General features: G+C 37.8%; 1 protein-coding gene across 3 annotated transcripts in view; it reads left to right on the top strand.

Moving 5' to 3' along the window:
- The window catches only part of SMARCC1 (SWI/SNF related, matrix associated, actin dependent regulator of chromatin subfamily c member 1), a 190,017-nt gene that overhangs the window by 123,927 nt on the left and 46,529 nt on the right, over positions 1–19,561 (top strand). For 2 of the 3 annotated variants that reach the window (XM_059939488.1, XM_059939490.1), the window contains exons 22-24: positions 13,619–13,674; positions 15,368–15,482; positions 16,166–16,320. In XM_059939488.1, the coding sequence (XP_059795471.1) occupies positions 13,619–13,674; positions 15,368–15,482; positions 16,166–16,320 (326 nt within the window). The remainder of the gene's footprint in view (positions 1–13,618; positions 13,675–15,367; positions 15,483–16,165; positions 16,321–19,561) is intronic. The other variant, XM_059939489.1, reaches the window with a different exon arrangement.

Genomic DNA, 19,561 nt, shown 5'->3' with positions numbered 1-19,561 from the left:
CATTTTAATGTTTACTCTGAGGTGGAGCCAAATGAGGGGTTTGAGCGGAAGAGTGTCAGGGTCTGACCTATGTTTTTAAGTTTTATTCTACTAGGTTGAGAATAGACCCCATCTAGGAATTGTTAAATTGATTTGTTTTTCAAATAATGTACGTAATATGTTTGAATATTAAAGATTTTTTTTTACTTTATCACTAAGCCTTTTATTAAAGAGCTTCATTAATTTTTTTTTTTTAATTTGACCTGGAGACTAAACAAAATAGCCTTTCTGATAACCTGTTTACTTGTAGCCAAACATACTGAAATGTTGATAGGATAGCACAGTGAAATCTCGTATGCCTACCAGTTAGGTTCAATTTTGCCATTTTTATCTATCTAGGAATCTAATAAATAATTTTTATTTTATTATTATTTTGGTGAATTATTTCAAAGTAAGTTGTAGACATCATGATTCTTTGTACTCCCTAAATAACTCAGCATGTGTCTCCTAAGAATAAGAACATTTTCCTAAATAAATATCATAACGGAATGACTCTCAGCCCCTTTTAGGTCATCAGCCCTTCTCCCTAGAGAGTTGGAATGTATATGTATATTTAAGAACCTGTCAAGAGTCTGTCAGATACTTACTATTGTACCCTCCATTTGTATTTCCTAGCCTCAAGTATTGGTTTTATTTTATTTATTTATTTATTTTTGCTACTGAGTAGATTTACCATCTGTATCTTAATTCTGGTTTAGAGGAATTTGAAAGATTAAGTTCATTGATGCTTTTTCCTTATAATTGACTATGCTTTTAGGGAAATTGAATCACAAGTAGAACGTTCAGAGAAGATTCTTCTGTATCAGTGAGTGGATTAACACCTTATGGAATACAGGACTCCAAGGAGTGTATATTGAATAATGTGTCACAGCTCTGTGCAGAAGAACCCAACTCATTACTCCTAGTTTTCGAGAAGGTTAAGAACTAGTCTGGAGTCCATCAGGAGATTAAGAAGAGCATCCTGATAATAATAATGTTGAAAAGGTCACTTTCTAGGAACATAAAGCCCAGAAGTGACTGTTACAATTCTTGCCTCAGATACTATTCACAGCATATAAATAGCCTCATTCTTCTCATCCTGAGGATTCCCATAACATCTTTAAAGTCAGGCAGTTCTAAAACACCAATGTGTGAAAACATGCTAGGCTAGCGAACCTCAGGAAAAAGTAGATCAGTATTTGATCTTTGACTGCGTCATGTGGAGTGGGCTTCTCTCTTCTGTTTGTCACTGTTTTATTTGAAGGGCTCTTTCAGATCTATTTCAAGAGGCATTGAAATAGAAATTCAAACTTCTGAGCAGCTCACAATAGGACATTTAACCTCTAAGGACTAGCTAGGATTTAAGTGACTTGCCTAATGAATCATATTTATTAGATGGTAGGATAAGAATTTTTAGGAAGAAATTGGCTTCCCTTATGTAATACAATTGTCTGCCTTTGGTGACTTTTTTTTTTTTTTTTTTTTTGGTCAAATCAGGTATAACTATATCAGTTACTTGATGTAGCTCTCTTGCTGTGGGGCAGTTATGTAAGACACACGAAATACCCTCTAATAATTGGGGCTATTTTTTGTGATGAGTTACATATACATGGAAAAATAATTCAGTGTTGGAGGATTGGAGATAGAATGAAGTATATAGTATTAATTGTTCAAGGAGGACTGTAGATAGGAAGTGCTGTAAGAATGAACACAATGGGACGTGTAATTTTAGGCTAGAGAAGACTTCACAAAGAAAGTAGGATTTGAGCTGAATGTTGAAAAAAGAAGTTTACAATGTCACTGAACCTGATTGGAGCAAGTACAGTATTCAATTCTGTAGAACAATGTGAACAAAGGCACAGAGATGGAAATGGAAGGTTGTTCAAATGGCAGGAAGTAAACCAGGTTGGCCACAATACAAAGTTCAAATAAGGATGTAGAAAGAGAGCAGCTTACAGAGGTAGGTTGGAGCTAGGTTATAGAGAGTTTGATACAAGGCTCGCGAGCCTGGTTAGACTGTATATTGCCAGCTTTATGGAACGTTTGAACTTTAATACAGGGAATGACGTGATTAGTCTCCCAGAAGTGTTGAATGAGTTCCTACCATTCTCTCCTTCCCTGGGAAGACAAAAATTATTGGACTCACATTTCTAAAATGTTTTGGTCTCAGGACTTCTTTGCCTTTTTAAAATATCAAGGAACCCAAAATGCTTCTTCAGTTTATGTGTATTATATCTGTTGACATTTACTATATTAAAAATTGATAGTGGGAGGGCTTCCCAGGTGGCACAGTGGTTAAGAATCCGCCTGCCAGTGCAGGGGACATGGGTTCCATCCCTGGCCCGGGAAGATCCCACATGCCGCGGAGGAGCCAAGCCCGTGCGCCACAACTACTGAGGCTGCGCTCTAGAGCCTGTGAGCCACAGCTACTGAAGCCTGCGCGCCTAGAACCCGTGCTCAGCAACAGGAGAAGCCACCGCAGTGAGAAGCATGCGCACTGCAACAAAGAGTAGCCCCCGCTCACTGCAACTAGGGAAAGCCCGCGTGCACAGCAACGGAGACTTAACACAGCCAAAAATTTTAAAAAAACAAATAAATAAATTTATTTTTTTTAAAAAGTTTAAAAATTGGTACTGGGAAACTTTTTAAAAATAATACATAGGTGCACATTTCTATAGCTGACTTCATCATGCAGCCTCTGGAAAGCCATACGCCACACTTGTGTGAGATGAGAGTGAAAAGGCAAGTAACATCTTTGTGTTGCTATGAAAATAGTTTTGACCTTGGGAACCCCCAAGGTACCTAGACCACACTTTGTGAATCACTGAATTAAATAATCACCCTGTCCTTGAAGAATATTTATGGTGGGGGAGGGGATATCATTATAAAAAGGAAATACAGCTATAGGTAGAGGCACATGTGGAGGAAACACGATTATTTATGCTTGGGTCAGTTAGGGAAGGCTGCACCAAGGACATGACCTTTTAAACAATAATGAAGAAGGAAGAAGGAATGAACATAGGTGGCATATTCTGAAAATAGTACAAAGAAGTCTGTGGGGAGCAGGTACTGTGGCCAAGGGCAGCTTTGTAGGTGTGGGGCTGATTTTGAAGGGCTTTTACCTTGTAGACTTTGAGAAGATGCCAGAGAGTAGAAGTAACGTGGTTTTGTCTGTTTTAGGAAGTAACTGCTGGCAGTTTACAGATGATGTGTAGGAAATGGAGAGTATTCTCACCAAATAATCATAATTCTTTCTAAAGAGCATCATTACTTATTCATAACATACTTTATTAAAGGCAGGTATTTTGCAAGCATTTAATTCTCTCCTCAAAGCTAACTTTTCCAGTTCCCTCAACTCTTTAGGGAATGGTTTCTCTCTCTCCTCATTTTGGTTTTGCTAACCATATTATTACTAGACTGAAAACCACCCTGCACTGCAGAAGCTAGGAGAAAGGGGTGGTGACTGGAAACGAAATAGTCTGGTGGATGAGACCATTTTCTATTTGTAGTCTCTGAAGACATTGTTATCATGGATGCTAGATAATTTGCTTCTCACCCTCAGTTGAGGTTCATTCAAAAGCTTAGGAGGTATAGTGGTTATCTATTGCTGCATAACAAATTACCACAAAATTAGTGGCTTAAAACAAGATATATTTATTATCTCATAGTTTCTGTGAGTCAGAAGTCTATGCACAGCCTAACTTGTCCTCTGCATAGGATCTCAAAAGGCTACCATCAAGGTGGCTGGACTACGTTCTCATCTGTTGAAGAATCCACCCCCAAGGTCACTCCTGTTCTCAGAATTCATTTACTTCCAGTTGTAGAATGGAAAGCCTCAATTTCTTGCTAGCTGGAAGCTTCCCTCAGCTCCTAGGGCCACCCAGGGTTCTTTGCCATTTAGGCTTCCCCAGCATGGCAGCTTACTTCATCAAGCCAGCAAGGAGGGTCTCCAGAGCAAGTAACAGCACAGGGTCTTATATAAACTAACATCCTGTCACCTTTGCTGTATTCTGTTGTGGCTAGAAACAAATCACAGATGCTACTCACACTCAAGAGAAGGGGTTCATACAAGGACGTGAAAACCTTGAGGCAGGTGTTGCATGAGGCCACCCTCGCGTCTCACCACCAGTGTCCCTCAATTTCCAACATTAAAGTTGAGACCTTCAGAGTCCGACAGTGTCTCTGAAGATAGTGTCTTCAGACAGTGTCTCAAAGATACAGTGTCCAAAGTATCTTTGTTCATAAGCAGGACTATCATATTAGCATGAATTTTCTATCACAGAGGTTAACAACCTTTTTCTATAAAGGGCCAAATGGTAAAAACTTTAGGCTTTTGCAGACCAGATGGTCTCTGTCGCAACTACTCAGTTCTGCCTTTGTGGTGCAAAAGCATCCATAGAAAATACTTAAATAAATGAGCTCGGCTGTGTTCTGATAAAATTTTATTTACAAAAGCTGCCCTCGTTTGCTTACCCCTTGTCGATCAGATTGGTCAGGTATCGCTGACCCATTAGTAACATTTTAAGAGAATGGGACATGGGCAGGTCATTTTATAAAACCAACTGGTCCTTTGCAGAAAAGATCACATGGGGAGGGTAAGTCAGATAATAAGCTAGATTGGGAAGGATCTTTGGCAGTCCAGGGAAGAATGAGAGCCCTTTGTTGTCCCTGAAGCAGTGCCAAAGGCCACGGAAAGGGCTCATGTTAATAGAGAGATAGGGCCTGGGTCCAGCCAACTGAACTTTCTGATAATATTAATAATTGTCATTGAGCACTCACTGTGAGCCAGACAGTTATTGCATTTTACATGAAATAATTAACTTAATCCTTAGCACTACCCTTGTGAAGGAAATAATAATTATTCTCCTTTTGTACCTAAGCAAACTGAAGCCGCTGTCAACTAAGGAGCTTGCCCAGGGTCACTTGAGCTGGTAAATTGTGGGGACAGGATTCGTACTTAGTCTGTATCCAGAACTCATCCTATTTTTCTAGAGCAGGGGTTAGCAAATTTTGGTTCTTGGGCCAAATCCAAGTTGCCACCTATTTTTATTTAGCCCACAATATATGAGAATGGATTTTACATTTTTAAATGTTTGGATAAAACCAAAAGAATAGTATTTTGTGATATGCAAAAATTATATGACGTTTAGATTTCAGTGTCCATGAAGTCTTATTGGAACACAGCCACACCCATTCATTTCCAAGCGGCTTTTGTGGCTGATCTTGTGCTACTATGGCAGAGTTGAGTAGATGCAACTAGGACTGTGGGGCCTGCAAAGCTGAAAAGAGTTACTATCTCACCCTTTACAGAAAATGTTTACCAACCCGTTCTACAGCATAAAGAGCTAATTGTAAACTGTGATGTTGGTATTTTCCCCTGGCTGACAAGGCATTAATTACCTGGTCAGAGGATTTTTTTTTTACTTTCTCTTTCTTTTTGTCTTTGGCATGTCGCTCACTAGTTTATGTTATGTGTTTCTAAGTTGGGGATTTCATTTTATTCATTCTAGTATCTTCTTTCATTAACTCTGCAGACATGGGTCAGGCCATATATTTGTAGGGAAAGATTCTCAACCTTCTAATTTATTGACACCAACAAGGTGACATTAAGGGAGGGGAATTCCCTGGTGGCACAGTGGTTAAGACTCCACGCTCCCATTGCAGGGGTCCCAGGTTCGATCCGTGGTCAGGGAACTAGATCCCGTATGCCACAATTAAGGAGCCCACCTGCCGCAACTAAGACCCAGTGCAACCATATAAATAAAATAAATAATAAATAAAATAAATATTAAAAAAGTATGACATTAAGGGATATGTGAGTGGCTGCAACCTCTTCAGCGTTTACAGTTCTAATCAGAATTCAGACCAAAGACAAGCGTGCATGCGCGCACCCTCTCTCCTTCCCTCCCTCTCTTTCTCTCTGTCTCTCTCTCCCCAAGAATATGTCTAATAGCAGCTTTAAAAAAATGTTGATAGAAGACACTTTACATACTCTTGCACTTAGCATTTTGAGAAATACACAACTCATAATTAAACTCTTAATAGACATCTCCTTAAAAGTCTGAGATTTTCCCCCTTACAGAGGGTCTGTCTCTAACTGCACCATCATTATATGAATGGATATTAATATTATGTAACTCTTCATCTTGGAATCATAGCTAATTAAAGAGTTGATATCAAATTTGGCTTGCCTTACAATAGAGAGAGAGTGTTATCTTTTTAGAATGCAGAGCTATAGGTTGTGGTTAGTTATTTCAAATGTAGATTATTTTTATAAAAAAAAATACTGCATTTCTCCCACATAATACTTATTCAGTGTGTAATTGTTGACTCAGCAAAGGTGGCCTAATGCACATTCAGTTAAGAGTAACTTGTGAGGGGAGATCAGCTCAGTGCTTTGTGACCACTTAGAAGGGTGGGATAAGGAGGGAGGGAGGGATACGCCAGAGGGAGGAGATATGGGGATATATGTATATGTATAGCTGATTCACTTTGTTATAAAGCAGAAACTAACACACCATTGTAAAGCAATAATACTCCAATAAAGATGTTAAAAATAAATAAATAAAACACCTGTATGATTCTCAAAAAAAAAGAGTAACTTGTGAGGTTTGGGGGCTTAAAAAAACTCCATCTGCATTTGGTTTTTTTGTTCAAGTCATTTTATTGTTATATTTTAATGTGTCTTAATGCATGTTACATATTTCATCTGAACTAATTAGAACATTACCAGTGATTTCTCTCTGTTTCCCTCTTACCTCATCTTTTCACCTTCCCACTCCCAGCCTTAAGAATCCTGAATTTTTTAATATTGTTCAGCTACGTTTTAAACCAATTTTTTTTAATATTTATTTATTTTATTTATTTATTTTTTGGCTGTGTTGGGTCTTTGTTGCTGCACGCGGGCTTTCTCTAGTTGCGGCGAGCAGGGGCTACTCTTCGTTGCGGTGCGTGGGCTTCTCATTGCGGTGGCTTCTCTTGTTGCGGAGCATGGGCTCTAGGCGCACGAGCTCAGTAGTTGTGGCACATGGACTCAGTAGTTGTGGCACGCGGGCTCAGTAGTTGTGGCTCGCGGGCTCAGTAGTTGTGGCACGCAGGCTCAGTAGTTGTGGCACGCAGGCTCAGTAGTTGTGGCTTGCGGGCTTTAGAGCGCAGGCAAAGTAGCTGTGGTGCACGGGCTTAGTTGCTCCGCCGCATGTGGGATCTTCCCAGACCAGGGCTCGAACCCGTGTCCCCTGCATTGGCAGGTGGATTCTTAACCACTGGGCCACCAGGGAAGCCCATAAGCAATTTTTAATCACAAAGATGTACTTAATATATGTTGGTTATAATTTTGTTTGTTTTTAAGCTTTAGAAAACATGGTAGATTTATACTTCTAAGACTTTTATTTTTAACTCAGTATTATATTTTCAATATTTATTCATGAAGTTGCATTATCCATGTAACCATAGTTAATTTATTTCCACTGCTGTAAGATATTCTGGTATGTGATTATAACTCATTTTAATTATCCCTTCTCTTATTGTTGAACAGACAGTTTGGGTTGTTTCCTGTTTTTCTATTTCAAACATGCATGTACATACAGTCTTGTACATGCCTCACAGTGTACACATATAGGGTTTTGCTTAGATGCAGTGCTCCTTGCAGTGTGGTTGGTGGACCAGTTGCCACACTGAGTTAAGAAGTATGCATCACTAAGCTCTCTTTAATTCAGTTGTCATTTTTTCATAAAGTAGATTTCTTAATAAAGGAAAGGAGAAAAGAGCATTGAACATTCTGGAACATTGAACCTTGAACATGAGCAACACTGTTTTAGGAAACTCCAAGTTTTTTCCCAAAGTTGACCAGTAACACTTTATCCAACACCTTCCTAGTGTTAGACTCTGCTGATGTAGCAGGTGTAAAATGATGTTCTTTTATGGTTTTAAATTACATTTCTCTTATAACTAATTTGAGTATCTTAAATTTACTGGTCATATGTCATTCTGTAAAATAACTGTTCTTGTCTTTTACTTACTTTTCTATAGTATTTATGTTTTTCTTTATAAATCTGATGTACTAATCTTCTAGTTGCTGTGCTACATGTGTTTTCTCTTATTTTGTTACTTGTTCTTTTTGTCATCTCAATGAAAAGAAGTCCTTGATATTAATAGAGTTTTGTCTTCTGTTTTATGGTTGGCACTTTTTGTGTTGTGATTAGGAGATGATTCAAGTTTTTTTTTTTATGTGTCTTTATCTAGAATTGATTTTTGTTAGCATATCGAAACGCAGTTGATTTTGCATGTTAATTTTATAGCTAACTGCCTTGCAACGCTGTCATTATTTCTAATAACTTTTCTGCGATTCTTCTAGGTACATAGTTTTATTCTCTGCAAATCATAAGTATTTTCTTGTTTCCTTTCCAGCCCTCTTTAATTTCTTTTTCTTTACTGACTACCTAGACCAAGATTTCTATGGCAGTATCAAAGGAAAGTAGTAATACTGGTATCCATGTCTTGCTCTTGATTTTAAATGGAATACTATAGGCATCTCTCCATGAAGAATGACATTTATTGTAGGATTATCAGTAACAATCTTTGGGGAGCACAGGAACTTTCCTTTTAGCCCTTGTCATGAAAGCTAGCTTGTCACGAAAGATACTCAGTTTTATTACTTTTTATGTGTGTGAGCAAATAAGTTGATAGACATATTAATGTTATATCACTCTTCTGTTACTGTCATATTATTTTGTCATAATATATTGCCTTTTTTATATACTGCTGTTTTCTGTCTTTAGATATTTTGTTTAGGAGTTTTTCATTTGTGATTATGAATGAGATTTAGTCTAGTGTCCTCTAATATTCCTTATCTGTTGTCCATATCTGATTTGTGAATCAAGGTTATACTGGCCTCACAGAATGAGTTAGAAGGTATTCCCTTTTCTGTGTTCTCCGGAAAAGTTTATGAAGATTATAATCATCTTTTCCCTAAAAGTTTGGTAGAGGGCTTCCCTGGTGGCACAGTGGTTAAGAACCTGCCTGCCAACGCAGGGAACACGAGTTTGAGCCCTGGTCCAGGAAGATCCCACATGCCGCCGAGTAACTAAGCCCGTGAGCCACAACTGCTGAGCCTGTACTCTAGAGCCCGTGAGCCACAACTGCTGAAGCCTGCACGCCTAGAGCCTGTGCTCTGCAACAAGAGAAGCCACCGCAGTGAGAAGCTTGAGCACCTCAGCGAAGAGTAGCCCCTGCTCGCTGCAACTAGAGAAAGCCTGCGCGCAGCAACGAAGACCCAATGCAGCCAAAAATAAAAAAATAAAATAAATTTATTTTAAAAAAAAAAAAGTAGAATTCCCCAGTAAAAACATCTGAACCTGTGGTGTTTTTGTTTTTTTTAAACTATTTCAGTTTTTCTGTTAGTATACTTCTTTTTCTTCCCAAATCTGTTTAGTAAATAAATTTTCTAATAATTTGTTCATTTAATCTAATTTTCCTATTTTATTTGGCCTGAAGTTTTTCAGAACAGTTTGTCACTTCCACTTTTTTATTAAAGTGTAGTTGATTTACAATATTAGTTTCAGATGTACAACATAGTGATTCAATATTTTTATAGCTTATACTACATTTATAGTTATTATAAAATATTGGCTATATTCCCTGTACTATAAAATATGTCCTTGTTGCTTATTTATTTTATACCTAATAGTTTGTACCTCTTAATCCCCTACCCCTGTCTTGCCGCTCTCCCCTTCACTCTCCTCACTGGTAACCACTAATTTATTCTCTATATCTGTGAGTCTTTCTGTTTTGTTATGTTAGTTTGTTTTATTTTTTATATTCCTCATATAAGTGATAACATAGAGTAGTTGTCTTTCTCTGTCTGATTTATTTCACTAAGCATGGTACCCTCCAAGTCCACCCATGTTGTTGCACATGGCAAAATTCCATTGTTTTTTATGGCTGAGTAATATTCCTGTGTGTGTGTGTGTGTGTGTGTGTGTGTGTGTGTGTGTTCCACATCTTCTTTATCCATTCATCCTTTGGTGTGTACTTAGGTTGTATCCATATCTTGGCCACTGTTAAGTAACTGCTGCTACAAACATTGGGTTGCTTGTATCTTTTTGAATTAGTGTCTTCATTTCTTTGAATATATATCCAGGAGTGGAATTGCTAGATCATATGGAAGTTTTATTTTTAGTTTTTTGAGGAACCCCCATACTGTTTTTCCATAATGGCTGCACTGATTTACATTCCCACCAACTGTGTACTACGGTTCCCTTTTCTCCACATCCTTGCCAGCATGTGTTATTTGTGGTCTTTTTGTTGAGAGCCATTTTGAAAGGTGTGAGGTGATACCTCATAGGGTTTTGATTTGCATTTCTCTGATGATTAACAACTTTGAGCATCTTTTCGTGTGCCTATTGGCCATCTGTATGTCTTCTTTGGAAAATGTTTATTCAGGTTTTCTGCCCGTTTTCTAATTGGATTTTTTTTTATATTGAGTGAGCTGTTTATATATTTTGGATATTAACCCTTTATCAGTCATATTATTTGCAAATATTTTCGCCTCTTCAGTAGGTTGTTGTCAACTTCCTTTTTTTTTTTTTTTTTTTTTTTTTTTTTTTAAGAGTATCTACCATTTATTATTTACTATGTGCCGGTCACTGTCCTAAGTATTTTTCACACATTACTGAATGTAATCAACTTCCTTTTTGACCTTTGCTTTTTTATCAATAGTTACGGCCTTTCTTCCATTCCTAATATTATTAATTTGTGCCTTTCATCTATTTTCTTGATCTGTCACGGAAGAGATATATGATTCTGTTATATATTTAAACTCTATTTTTAAAATTTCTTTGATTTTTTTTTCCACTCTTGTAATTTTTTTCTCCCTACCTCCTATATTCTGTTTTTCTTTTCTATTTTCTTAAAAAGGATATACAGCTTGTAGACTTTGAACCTTTATTTCTTTTCTAAGGTAAAAATAAGAAGGCTTATTTCACATTTACATTTCCTCCTAAGTGCTATTTTTACTGATTCTCAAAATTATATTTCCAAGCACAGAGAAATTTATATTTTAAACTTATAATTTCATTGCACTGTGGTGAGAGAACTTAGTCTGTATACCATTGACTTTTTGAAATTTGTGAAAAGTAGCTTTATGGCTTAATATGTGATAAGTTTTTTTTTTTTAGAATGGATTAAACTTTTTATTGATTTGTGTGTGTGTGTGTGTGTGTGTGTGTGCTATAAGATGTGATCAGTATTTTTTTTTTAATGTTCCATGTAAGCTTGAAATTAATATGTATATATTCTCTAATTGTTAGGTGTAGAATTCTACATGTATATGTTAGAACCATCCACTGTATGTCTTAATTGAGACAAGTCTGTTTAAATTCCCTACTATGATGTACATTTTCATTTTCTCTTTGCCATTCAGTCAGTTTTTGCTTTATATAGTTTGACACTCATATTAGGTTCCTAAAAGTATAAAAAATTAACAATTTTTTGGTGAATTAAACCTTTTTCATCATTATGTTTTACCATCTACTTCTAATAATACTCTATTCTTAATGTCTATATTGACTTACAGTACCACAGAAAGGCTACTGCCATTCCTTGGATTTGGTTTTGCCTGGCATATCTTTTTCCATGTTTCCATATTCCCCATTGTCCCGTTCTATATATGGATAGTTTCTTTAGATATGTTTTACAGTTTTGTAATTCTCTCTTCACCTGATTTAATCTGTTTACCCTGACTTCATTTCTAGGAAATATTTTTATCTTTTGGGTTTTGTTTTTTTTAAATTTCTGATAATCGCTAATACTCTCACGTTGATTGGAGATCTTTGTGATTCTCTACATATTGCATCCATGGCTACACTAGATTGAGGGTCTGACAGATCTCATATTGGCAATCCTCAGGTTCTGAATCTGTTTGATTAATGTTTCTATTCAGTCTTAGTGGCTTTCTTTCTTGATGTTTGCTCTTTGTTGAGCTTATTACTCTGATGTCTTTCTGGCTAAAATTGGAATTGGAAAAACCATCTGCAGAGGATGCTTCTGCTGCTTTTTCAGGTAGCCAGGGGTTGCCACTGGCTTGAGATCACATTGGCCATCCTTGTGGCTGGCTCTCTGTGCACGAATCCTAGGCTTCCTTTCCTGCCCTGCAGTTGGCTAGTCCATGGGCTCAACTTCCTGATGGTGAGGTATTAGAAGCAAATATGTCTAGGCAACCTTTCCCTTTCAGATTCCCAAATAATCAGAACCTGGTCCCACTACTTCCACACTCTGGTCCCACTTCTGGTTCTGTACGCCTTGGGCATTTTGGGGAAGGTGGTGATCTTTAAAAGCTCTTCTACCTGATATGAGATTCATGATGTCTTAAAATATATGTCCTTTGGAGCTCCTATTCAGCCGTAATTCTGGAAGCAAGAAGATCTCATTATATTCTTAAGAATTGGAAAAATAGAGATTTTCCTATTTAGTAACTTTAACACTGTTAGTTTTAAACATCTTTGTTTAATATGTTTAAATATTCTCATTGAGTATAAATGCTATTAGCCTTATAATTTATGAGGACAATATAAAAATTTAAGCTATAGGATATTTGAATGTTTTTATTTAAAACCACAACAAACCCTCATTATGTTTGAAACATTTGTTTATGTATAAAGTTCTAAAACCAGAAATATTTATCTGATTGTATCATGTTTTTGTTTTTAAGTCTTTGTTAACTTTTTATCTACAGGATGTAGTTAAGGCCTCCTTAGCACAACATTCAGGTCTCTTCATTATACAGCCCCTATCAGCATTATCTCCCTCTTTTTGATCTCTCTTCTCTTTTCTAGTTGTCACCACAACTTAAATTTCCCCTACGCCCTTGAGTCTTTTTGCCTCCTTTCCTTGAAATGTCCTTCTCTATACAAGTACTACCACTGCCCCCGCCCCCCACCCGCCAGCCATGTCTGCCTCAAAAATTCTCATGCAATTATTATCCTTCCCTGACTGAGATAGCCATACCCTCTGTGCTTCCCACAGCGTCTCATCTGTACACAAACACAGTGGGCTTGTTGGCTTATGTCCTCCCCAGCCAGAGTGTGATGCTCTTGAGGTTCAGTGAATCGCTAGCTCTGCACTGTTTCTCTAGTATCTGACTGACTCAAAATATATACTTGTTAAGTATCTTTAAAAATAAATTATTTTTATTTTTGCCTTTTTTTACTTAAAAGGTGTTTTTCAACTTTAATTTTTATGCATACAGAAAAATGAAAACCCTCAGTGGGCAGTTCAGTGCATTTTCACAAATTAAACACAGTCATGTAAGCAGCCCCAAGATCAAGAAACAGATCATTACCAGCACCCCAAGCCACTCTTGAACCCACCCCTTTCCTGGCTAACCACTGTCCTGATTTCTAACACCACGGATTACTTTCATCTGTTTTTGAACTTTAAATTAGTAGAATCATAAAGTATGTGTTATTTTATGTCAGCCTTATGGTTGTGAGATTTGTCCGTATTACTGTGTGTAGTTGTATTTCAGATACTTTCACAGCTTTATAATAGCTTTTACTTTCCCCCCACATTGTACTACTACTTGTTTTTATTCCTTTGCTTATAGAAGGAGCTGAAGAGGAAAAAATGGAAACAGATACTGATGGTCAGCAGCCTGAAAAGGTAAAAAATCAGTCTGTCTGAATTCTCCCACAGCAGGCAAGCCAGAGAGCACTACCTTTCACAGCATAACAGTTTGGGTTTATTTTGATCTTTTGGGTCCCTCTCAGAGGACTATAAGTGATTCTGTCAGCCATTTGGACTTTGCTGGTTTAAGGTATAGTTCTCTTAAGGCATAATACAGGATATTTTTCATTTATTTATTTATTTAGCAAAGATTTATCTACTCCCTAACTTCTGCTTCGGTACCCCTTTCAGGCACAGTTGGGAATATGAATACAAAAGTTATGGTCCTTAAGAATATTGAATTGTAGGGTTTGGGTTCTGTCCTTGTGCCAGAAGAGAATTGTAGAATATTAAGGAATTTTCTAGGAGAATTAACTGTCAGCAGAAAAATATTTGGAAAACTTAATGAGAAGGTGACATTTGAAGTAGGTTTTAAAGAGCAAGTAAAATTACAAAGATTGAAATGGAGGATGGGGAATCGAATATTCCAACCAGCAGTGGAGGGGGAGACACTAAATGCAGTGTGCAGAGGGCATCCAAGTGCCTAGTATGTTTGTGTCCTGATCCCTGTCACGTAGAGGCTGTAAACGTGAGGGGAGCCAAGAAGAATAGGACTGTACAAGATCGGGCCTCTTCAAGATCGGGATACATGATAATCAGTCAGTCACTGTTTGAGTGACTATATACAAGCAGGGATTTAAGATTTTGATTATATTCGGTGCTTTAAAATTGTATATAGATAAGGAGAGGAAGGGGAAAATAGTAAAATTAATTACAGTTTTTACAATGTTCTAAATACTGTGCTTTGTAATTTACATTTATGAATTTATTGAGTTCTTAAAACAGGTTCATCAAGTCAATAATGGTCTCTTCATTTTATAGATGATGGTATACAATTTGTCGAAGGTCACAGGGATTTCAAAATCAGCAAATGATACCAAATCCTGACCACAGAGGAATTGAAGTTTTCAGTCCCCAGAACATGAATGATTGCTCTAGTGTGGCTCTTCCTAAAAACCATTGCAAATGGCTGTATTGAAGAGCTTTGTCAACTTTTAATTTTGGCAGCATTTCATCTTGCTTCTTGGTTGATACTGTGCATTTTATTTATTTATTTTTTAATTGAAGTGTAGTTGATTTACAATGCTGTGTTAATTACTGCTGTACAGCAAAATGATTCACTTATACATGTATATATATACATTCTTTTTTTATATTCTTTTCCATTACGGTTTATTATAGGATACTGAATATAGTTCTCTGTGCTATACAGTAGGACCTTGTTGTTTAAACAATACTGTGCATTTTAAATGCTCTTAGTCCTTCTAGCCAACTAACCATTTATTTATTTGTTTGTTTGTTTAGTTATTTAGTATTTAACCAGTAAATAATGAAAGTGAGTCCCACTGACATTCCTTTGGACACTGTATCCCTAGCCTTATAGCAGAGAGGGTGGGAACTTTGTGCTTCGGAGACTTCAAGTCTCGTGAGCACTCAGGAGTTGAGGGTAGTGAAAGGTATTTCTCTGAATTTATTAATTTCTTTTCCAGTTTTTCTCTCCAAGACCTTTCTGAACCTAGTCCATTTGTTCCCCAAAATAGTGGAACCTTTTGTTATTCTAAGATAATATCATTTGTAAAAGGACAATTTTTTTCTCATTCTCTATCCTCTTCTTTTGTAACCCTTTCAGGCAGAAAACAAAGGGGAGAATGAAATGGATGAAGGTGATAAAGCTCAAGATGGAGAAAATGAAAAAAATAGTGAGAAAGAACAGGATAGTGAAGTTAGTGAAGATACCAAATCAGGTAATTTCAGGAAACTCTTTGGACTTTATTATATAAAACAGTAAAAGCACTGGAGAAATGTAGGCAGTTAAATTGTGTAGAAATATTCCCTCATTTATTATGTGTTTCTTAACATAACAGTAAATATGCATTTGAGTTTTATTTTGCACTTAGGTACCAGTGCTGATGCTAGTGGCTACATTGTTTTCAGTGATATGTAGACAAACAAGTTGTTCAGCTGTGCCTGAAGTCACCACACAGACCTGCCATTTTATTTCCAGTCCGTTGCTGGCGTGTCCCATCCTGCCTGACTCGAAAGACTTGCAGAAGTACTCTGTTCTCAGCTTCTGATTTTCTCCAGACCCTCGGGTTTCCCAGAGCATTTCATTGACTGATGAACAAACATATTGGTCTTAGGGCTTAGTAGTTCCCCTGAATTTTCCTTTATATTCAAGGGAACTACACAGAGAGCTTAGAGAAATAAAGAGAAGACAAAGTGTACTATTTAGAACATCCATCTCAAATAGAAGCAGACTTACATGCATGGAATGGTTCAGTAGAAATCTTAAGAAGCAAAAGGCACTGAGATCTCTTTGTAGCATCAGTCTTAGTTCATCATGTGGCAGAGGTGAGAAGTAAGATGGCCTATTGAGACTGGGCACACTGGTAATAAAGCTTTCTGGTTTGGTTTTTTTTCCCCCCAGAAGAAAAGGAGACTGAAGAGAACAAGGAACTCACTGATACTTGTAAAGAAAGAGAAAGTGATATTGGGAAGAAGAAAGTAGAACATGAAATTTCTGAAGGAAATGTAGCCACAGCCGCAGCAGCTGCTCTTGCCTCAGCTGCAACCAAAGCCAAGGTTTGCCCTTGACAGCTCTTTTCCTAGTGCTCTCTTAAGCCGTGAATGGCTGTATTGTTTTGAGGTTCTTGGGAACATTTAGTATAAAGAGCCTTGCACCCCATAGAAGATGACTATTTGCTTGAGTGACATTTCTCGGTTAGGAATTCTACAGGCAGGAGAATGGTGGAAATAGCAGACCTGATCCTAAAAGGTGGCTGCCTTCAATTTATTCATTGTGTCCTTCAGTTTTGTGAAGACTGCAGTGATTGAAGGCAGAATTTAAAGTCCCTCTAATGTGCCTGCAGAACGTGTCTTGGACTATAGTTCCAATAATTTCTACCAGATTGAAGTATTTGTAATTTTTAAGACAAAAATCTGTTTCCCTGTATAAATACTTCACCCTCCTCTTACAGACTGAAAGAGAGGGAACCTAAATAGCTCTTTTTCTTCTTGAATTTGCCAGCTTTCCTGGGGGTGGTTTTCTCTATTTATAACATAGTATTGGCTTCCCAACATATTTAAGAAGAAAAGAGAATGTCATTTTCCCTGCTTTGTTTTAATTTAGCACTTCAAAGCATTCCAGGCATGAATATGTCAAGTTTAAAAAAATCTATTTACCCCTTTTCTATTTTACCCTCAAAAGTAGTTTCCTGTCATTATAGGTCACCACATTTCAAGCAGTGGTTACTAGAACATAGCTAATCGTTTTATCTTGAGCTGTTCTTGATCCATTGGTAAAGATGTTTTTCATGGTCTTTAATTCCCCCAGACTGTTTAGCTGCTGTGAACTACTTCTCCAGGAGTTTAATCTGTGTAGCATGATTTATAACAGATCCATAGATGACCCAGTTCAAACCATAAGACTACTGTTTTGAGAGCCTACCCGTCTGACGTAGGTGCAGACGGTGTGGGGGAGGGGTGTTTACAGGTCACAGTCTTGCTGAGTCAGTTCAGACAGATACCCCAGCTGAATGTTACTTCACAGTAGATCGAGGTTCTGCATATTCGTACTAGCCAGTCTCTTCCAAAGATGCCTCCTGATCTTCATGGTTCTTAAGTACAATTTTAGGTCTTCTCTGTCCTCTACCACCCCCAACCTCTAGGAATTTGTGAGGTGTACTCTTGTTTAAATGAATACCGATGTAGACACCAGTTTGACTATTGTTTCACATTTGTTTGGTTTTGTTCTTCCTTCGTTGGAAGCATTTTTTTTTACTCTCTGTCTTCTGCCAGGTTGGACTCCTGGCTATCTCATTGTCTCTAAGCTATCCCAAGTTCTTACTGTTCATACTGTCATCAAGGATCTCAGAGACCTTAAGGATTGTCTTGGGCATGTTTTCTCATTTTATAAATGAGGAGCTGGAAGCCAGGAGGGCTTTCCTCCTGTATGCCTTTTATCAGGGCATAGCACAACCATCCACCCAGTCTTCACTCAGTCATTTTTGACTCCTCTCATTCTTTCATTTTCCATAGCTGTTCAGCCACCAGATCCTTCCTGGTGCTCTAGTTCATCCGATAATGCCCAGGCCCCCCCCGCCCCACACCCATCATATATTGCCTATTTCCTTCATCCCATTCTCTGTCCATCAGCCAGAGTAATCTTTTTTGTTTTTCAATTGTTCATTGAAGTATAACTTATATACAAATAAGTAGATATATATGTCTACAACTAGTGAATGTTTTCACAGGCTGAACCCACCTATAGACTCACAAACAGCACCCATATCAAGCAACATAACCTTACCAGCTCACCAGAAGCTTCCTCACGTCCCTTCCAGTTACTGTGATTCCCTTCAGGAGTAGATGCTAGCCTGTCTCCTAACACCATGACTTAATATGAAAGGAATCATATGTAGAAGAATCTTTAAACAAACAAATATCAGCATGATACTTTCTTAAATAACCTCCCTGTCTCTCTCAGGCTCGAACTCCTTAGGGAATTTGGGAGTCTTTTCATGATCGGGACCCTTCTCACTTCTCAAGTGTCATTTCTTGCCTGTCTGTCCTGAACTGTTTCTTGCAATTCTACCAGACAAACTGCCCCCCTCTCCCATCTCCAGCTGGGCTTTTTTGGATACCCGCCCCTCTCACAGAGCGTGCCTCTCTCACTGTTCCTTCCCATTATTTCTCCTCTCTGTATTACTATGTGTGCTTCACGGTAAGTTGCCAAAGAAGGAACTAAAATGGTAGATTACCATAAAAAGTTTTACGAATGCTTCATGATGTTTTCATAGCTGTTAATATGTGCAGCTTTGGGCACAAAAGTTTGTATACTGTGTACCACTGACCACTTTGCCACAGCTGTTTGACTCCTTCACTGCAGAGAAACTGCTTTTATGGATCAGTTGCCCTGGCCCTTGGGTAGTCCATACAAGGTTTAGAAGAGTGTCCAAAGAACATTTTCTTTCCAGGTCACTGAATTTCTACTCCCTCATCATCACTCACTCTTATTTCTAATAACTGGGAACTTGGGTCTTCGTTCTCAGAACACCTGTGTCTTCCACTGATTTGTGAAACTGTTCACATGCTCATGCTACATGACTTGGCACACATGAATTGTTCAGCGCCACTTATAGCTGGATCTGATACATTTCACAGCACACATAATCATTTTTGTGCTACATGGTAATTAAGGGGTAAGGAATTCACTTAAATTACTGTAATTAGTACAACTTATCTAGCCTATCCACGTTATCTCTTATTCTCTTTTTGTTCTTCTGAGTTTATAAACAGCTTTGTTATTAAGAGTTTTCCTTGATACATTTTAATTGTTTGTCACTCTCTGACATGGAGTGGTAATTAGAGGTTCTAGATCTAGCTCCAAAACATATAGGGTGGGCATGCTTTCTGGCTTTCCCCACCCTTGCCATATGAGGAGCTCTTGGGTATCACCTCCACTTTTTCTCAACCACTGCACCATCAGGGAAGCCCTCACCTCCACTTTTTCATTCCAGCTACTGACGAGCTGTCGACTAACCCACCTGAATAGTGGTATGTGGGTGTGAAAAGGAGCACTGTTGGCTGGGTGCTCTCCATCCCTTCCATCTAGGTTTAGCTGGAAGTAAGAATACAGAACTACTGCTGGAATAAACTTAGAAACTCCAGAAAGTAGAATAGGTCCTCTTTTATCAGCAGCAGTAGGATTCAATTCTTTCACGGTAGCAGAAATCACATTTTTTTAAGGCCACACAGACATTTCCTTCAGATTTTTTCTACTACCACCCCATGTCCACATACTTTAAAAACGAGATTTGTCTTT

Source organism: Balaenoptera ricei, chromosome 11, assembly GCF_028023285.1.
Source record: "Balaenoptera ricei isolate mBalRic1 chromosome 11, mBalRic1.hap2, whole genome shotgun sequence".
In the NCBI taxonomy this organism is placed as follows: domain Eukaryota; kingdom Metazoa; phylum Chordata; class Mammalia; order Artiodactyla; family Balaenopteridae; genus Balaenoptera; species Balaenoptera ricei.
Note: the sequence above shows the minus strand (reverse complement) of the source record. Positions and strands in the feature narration are given on the sequence as shown.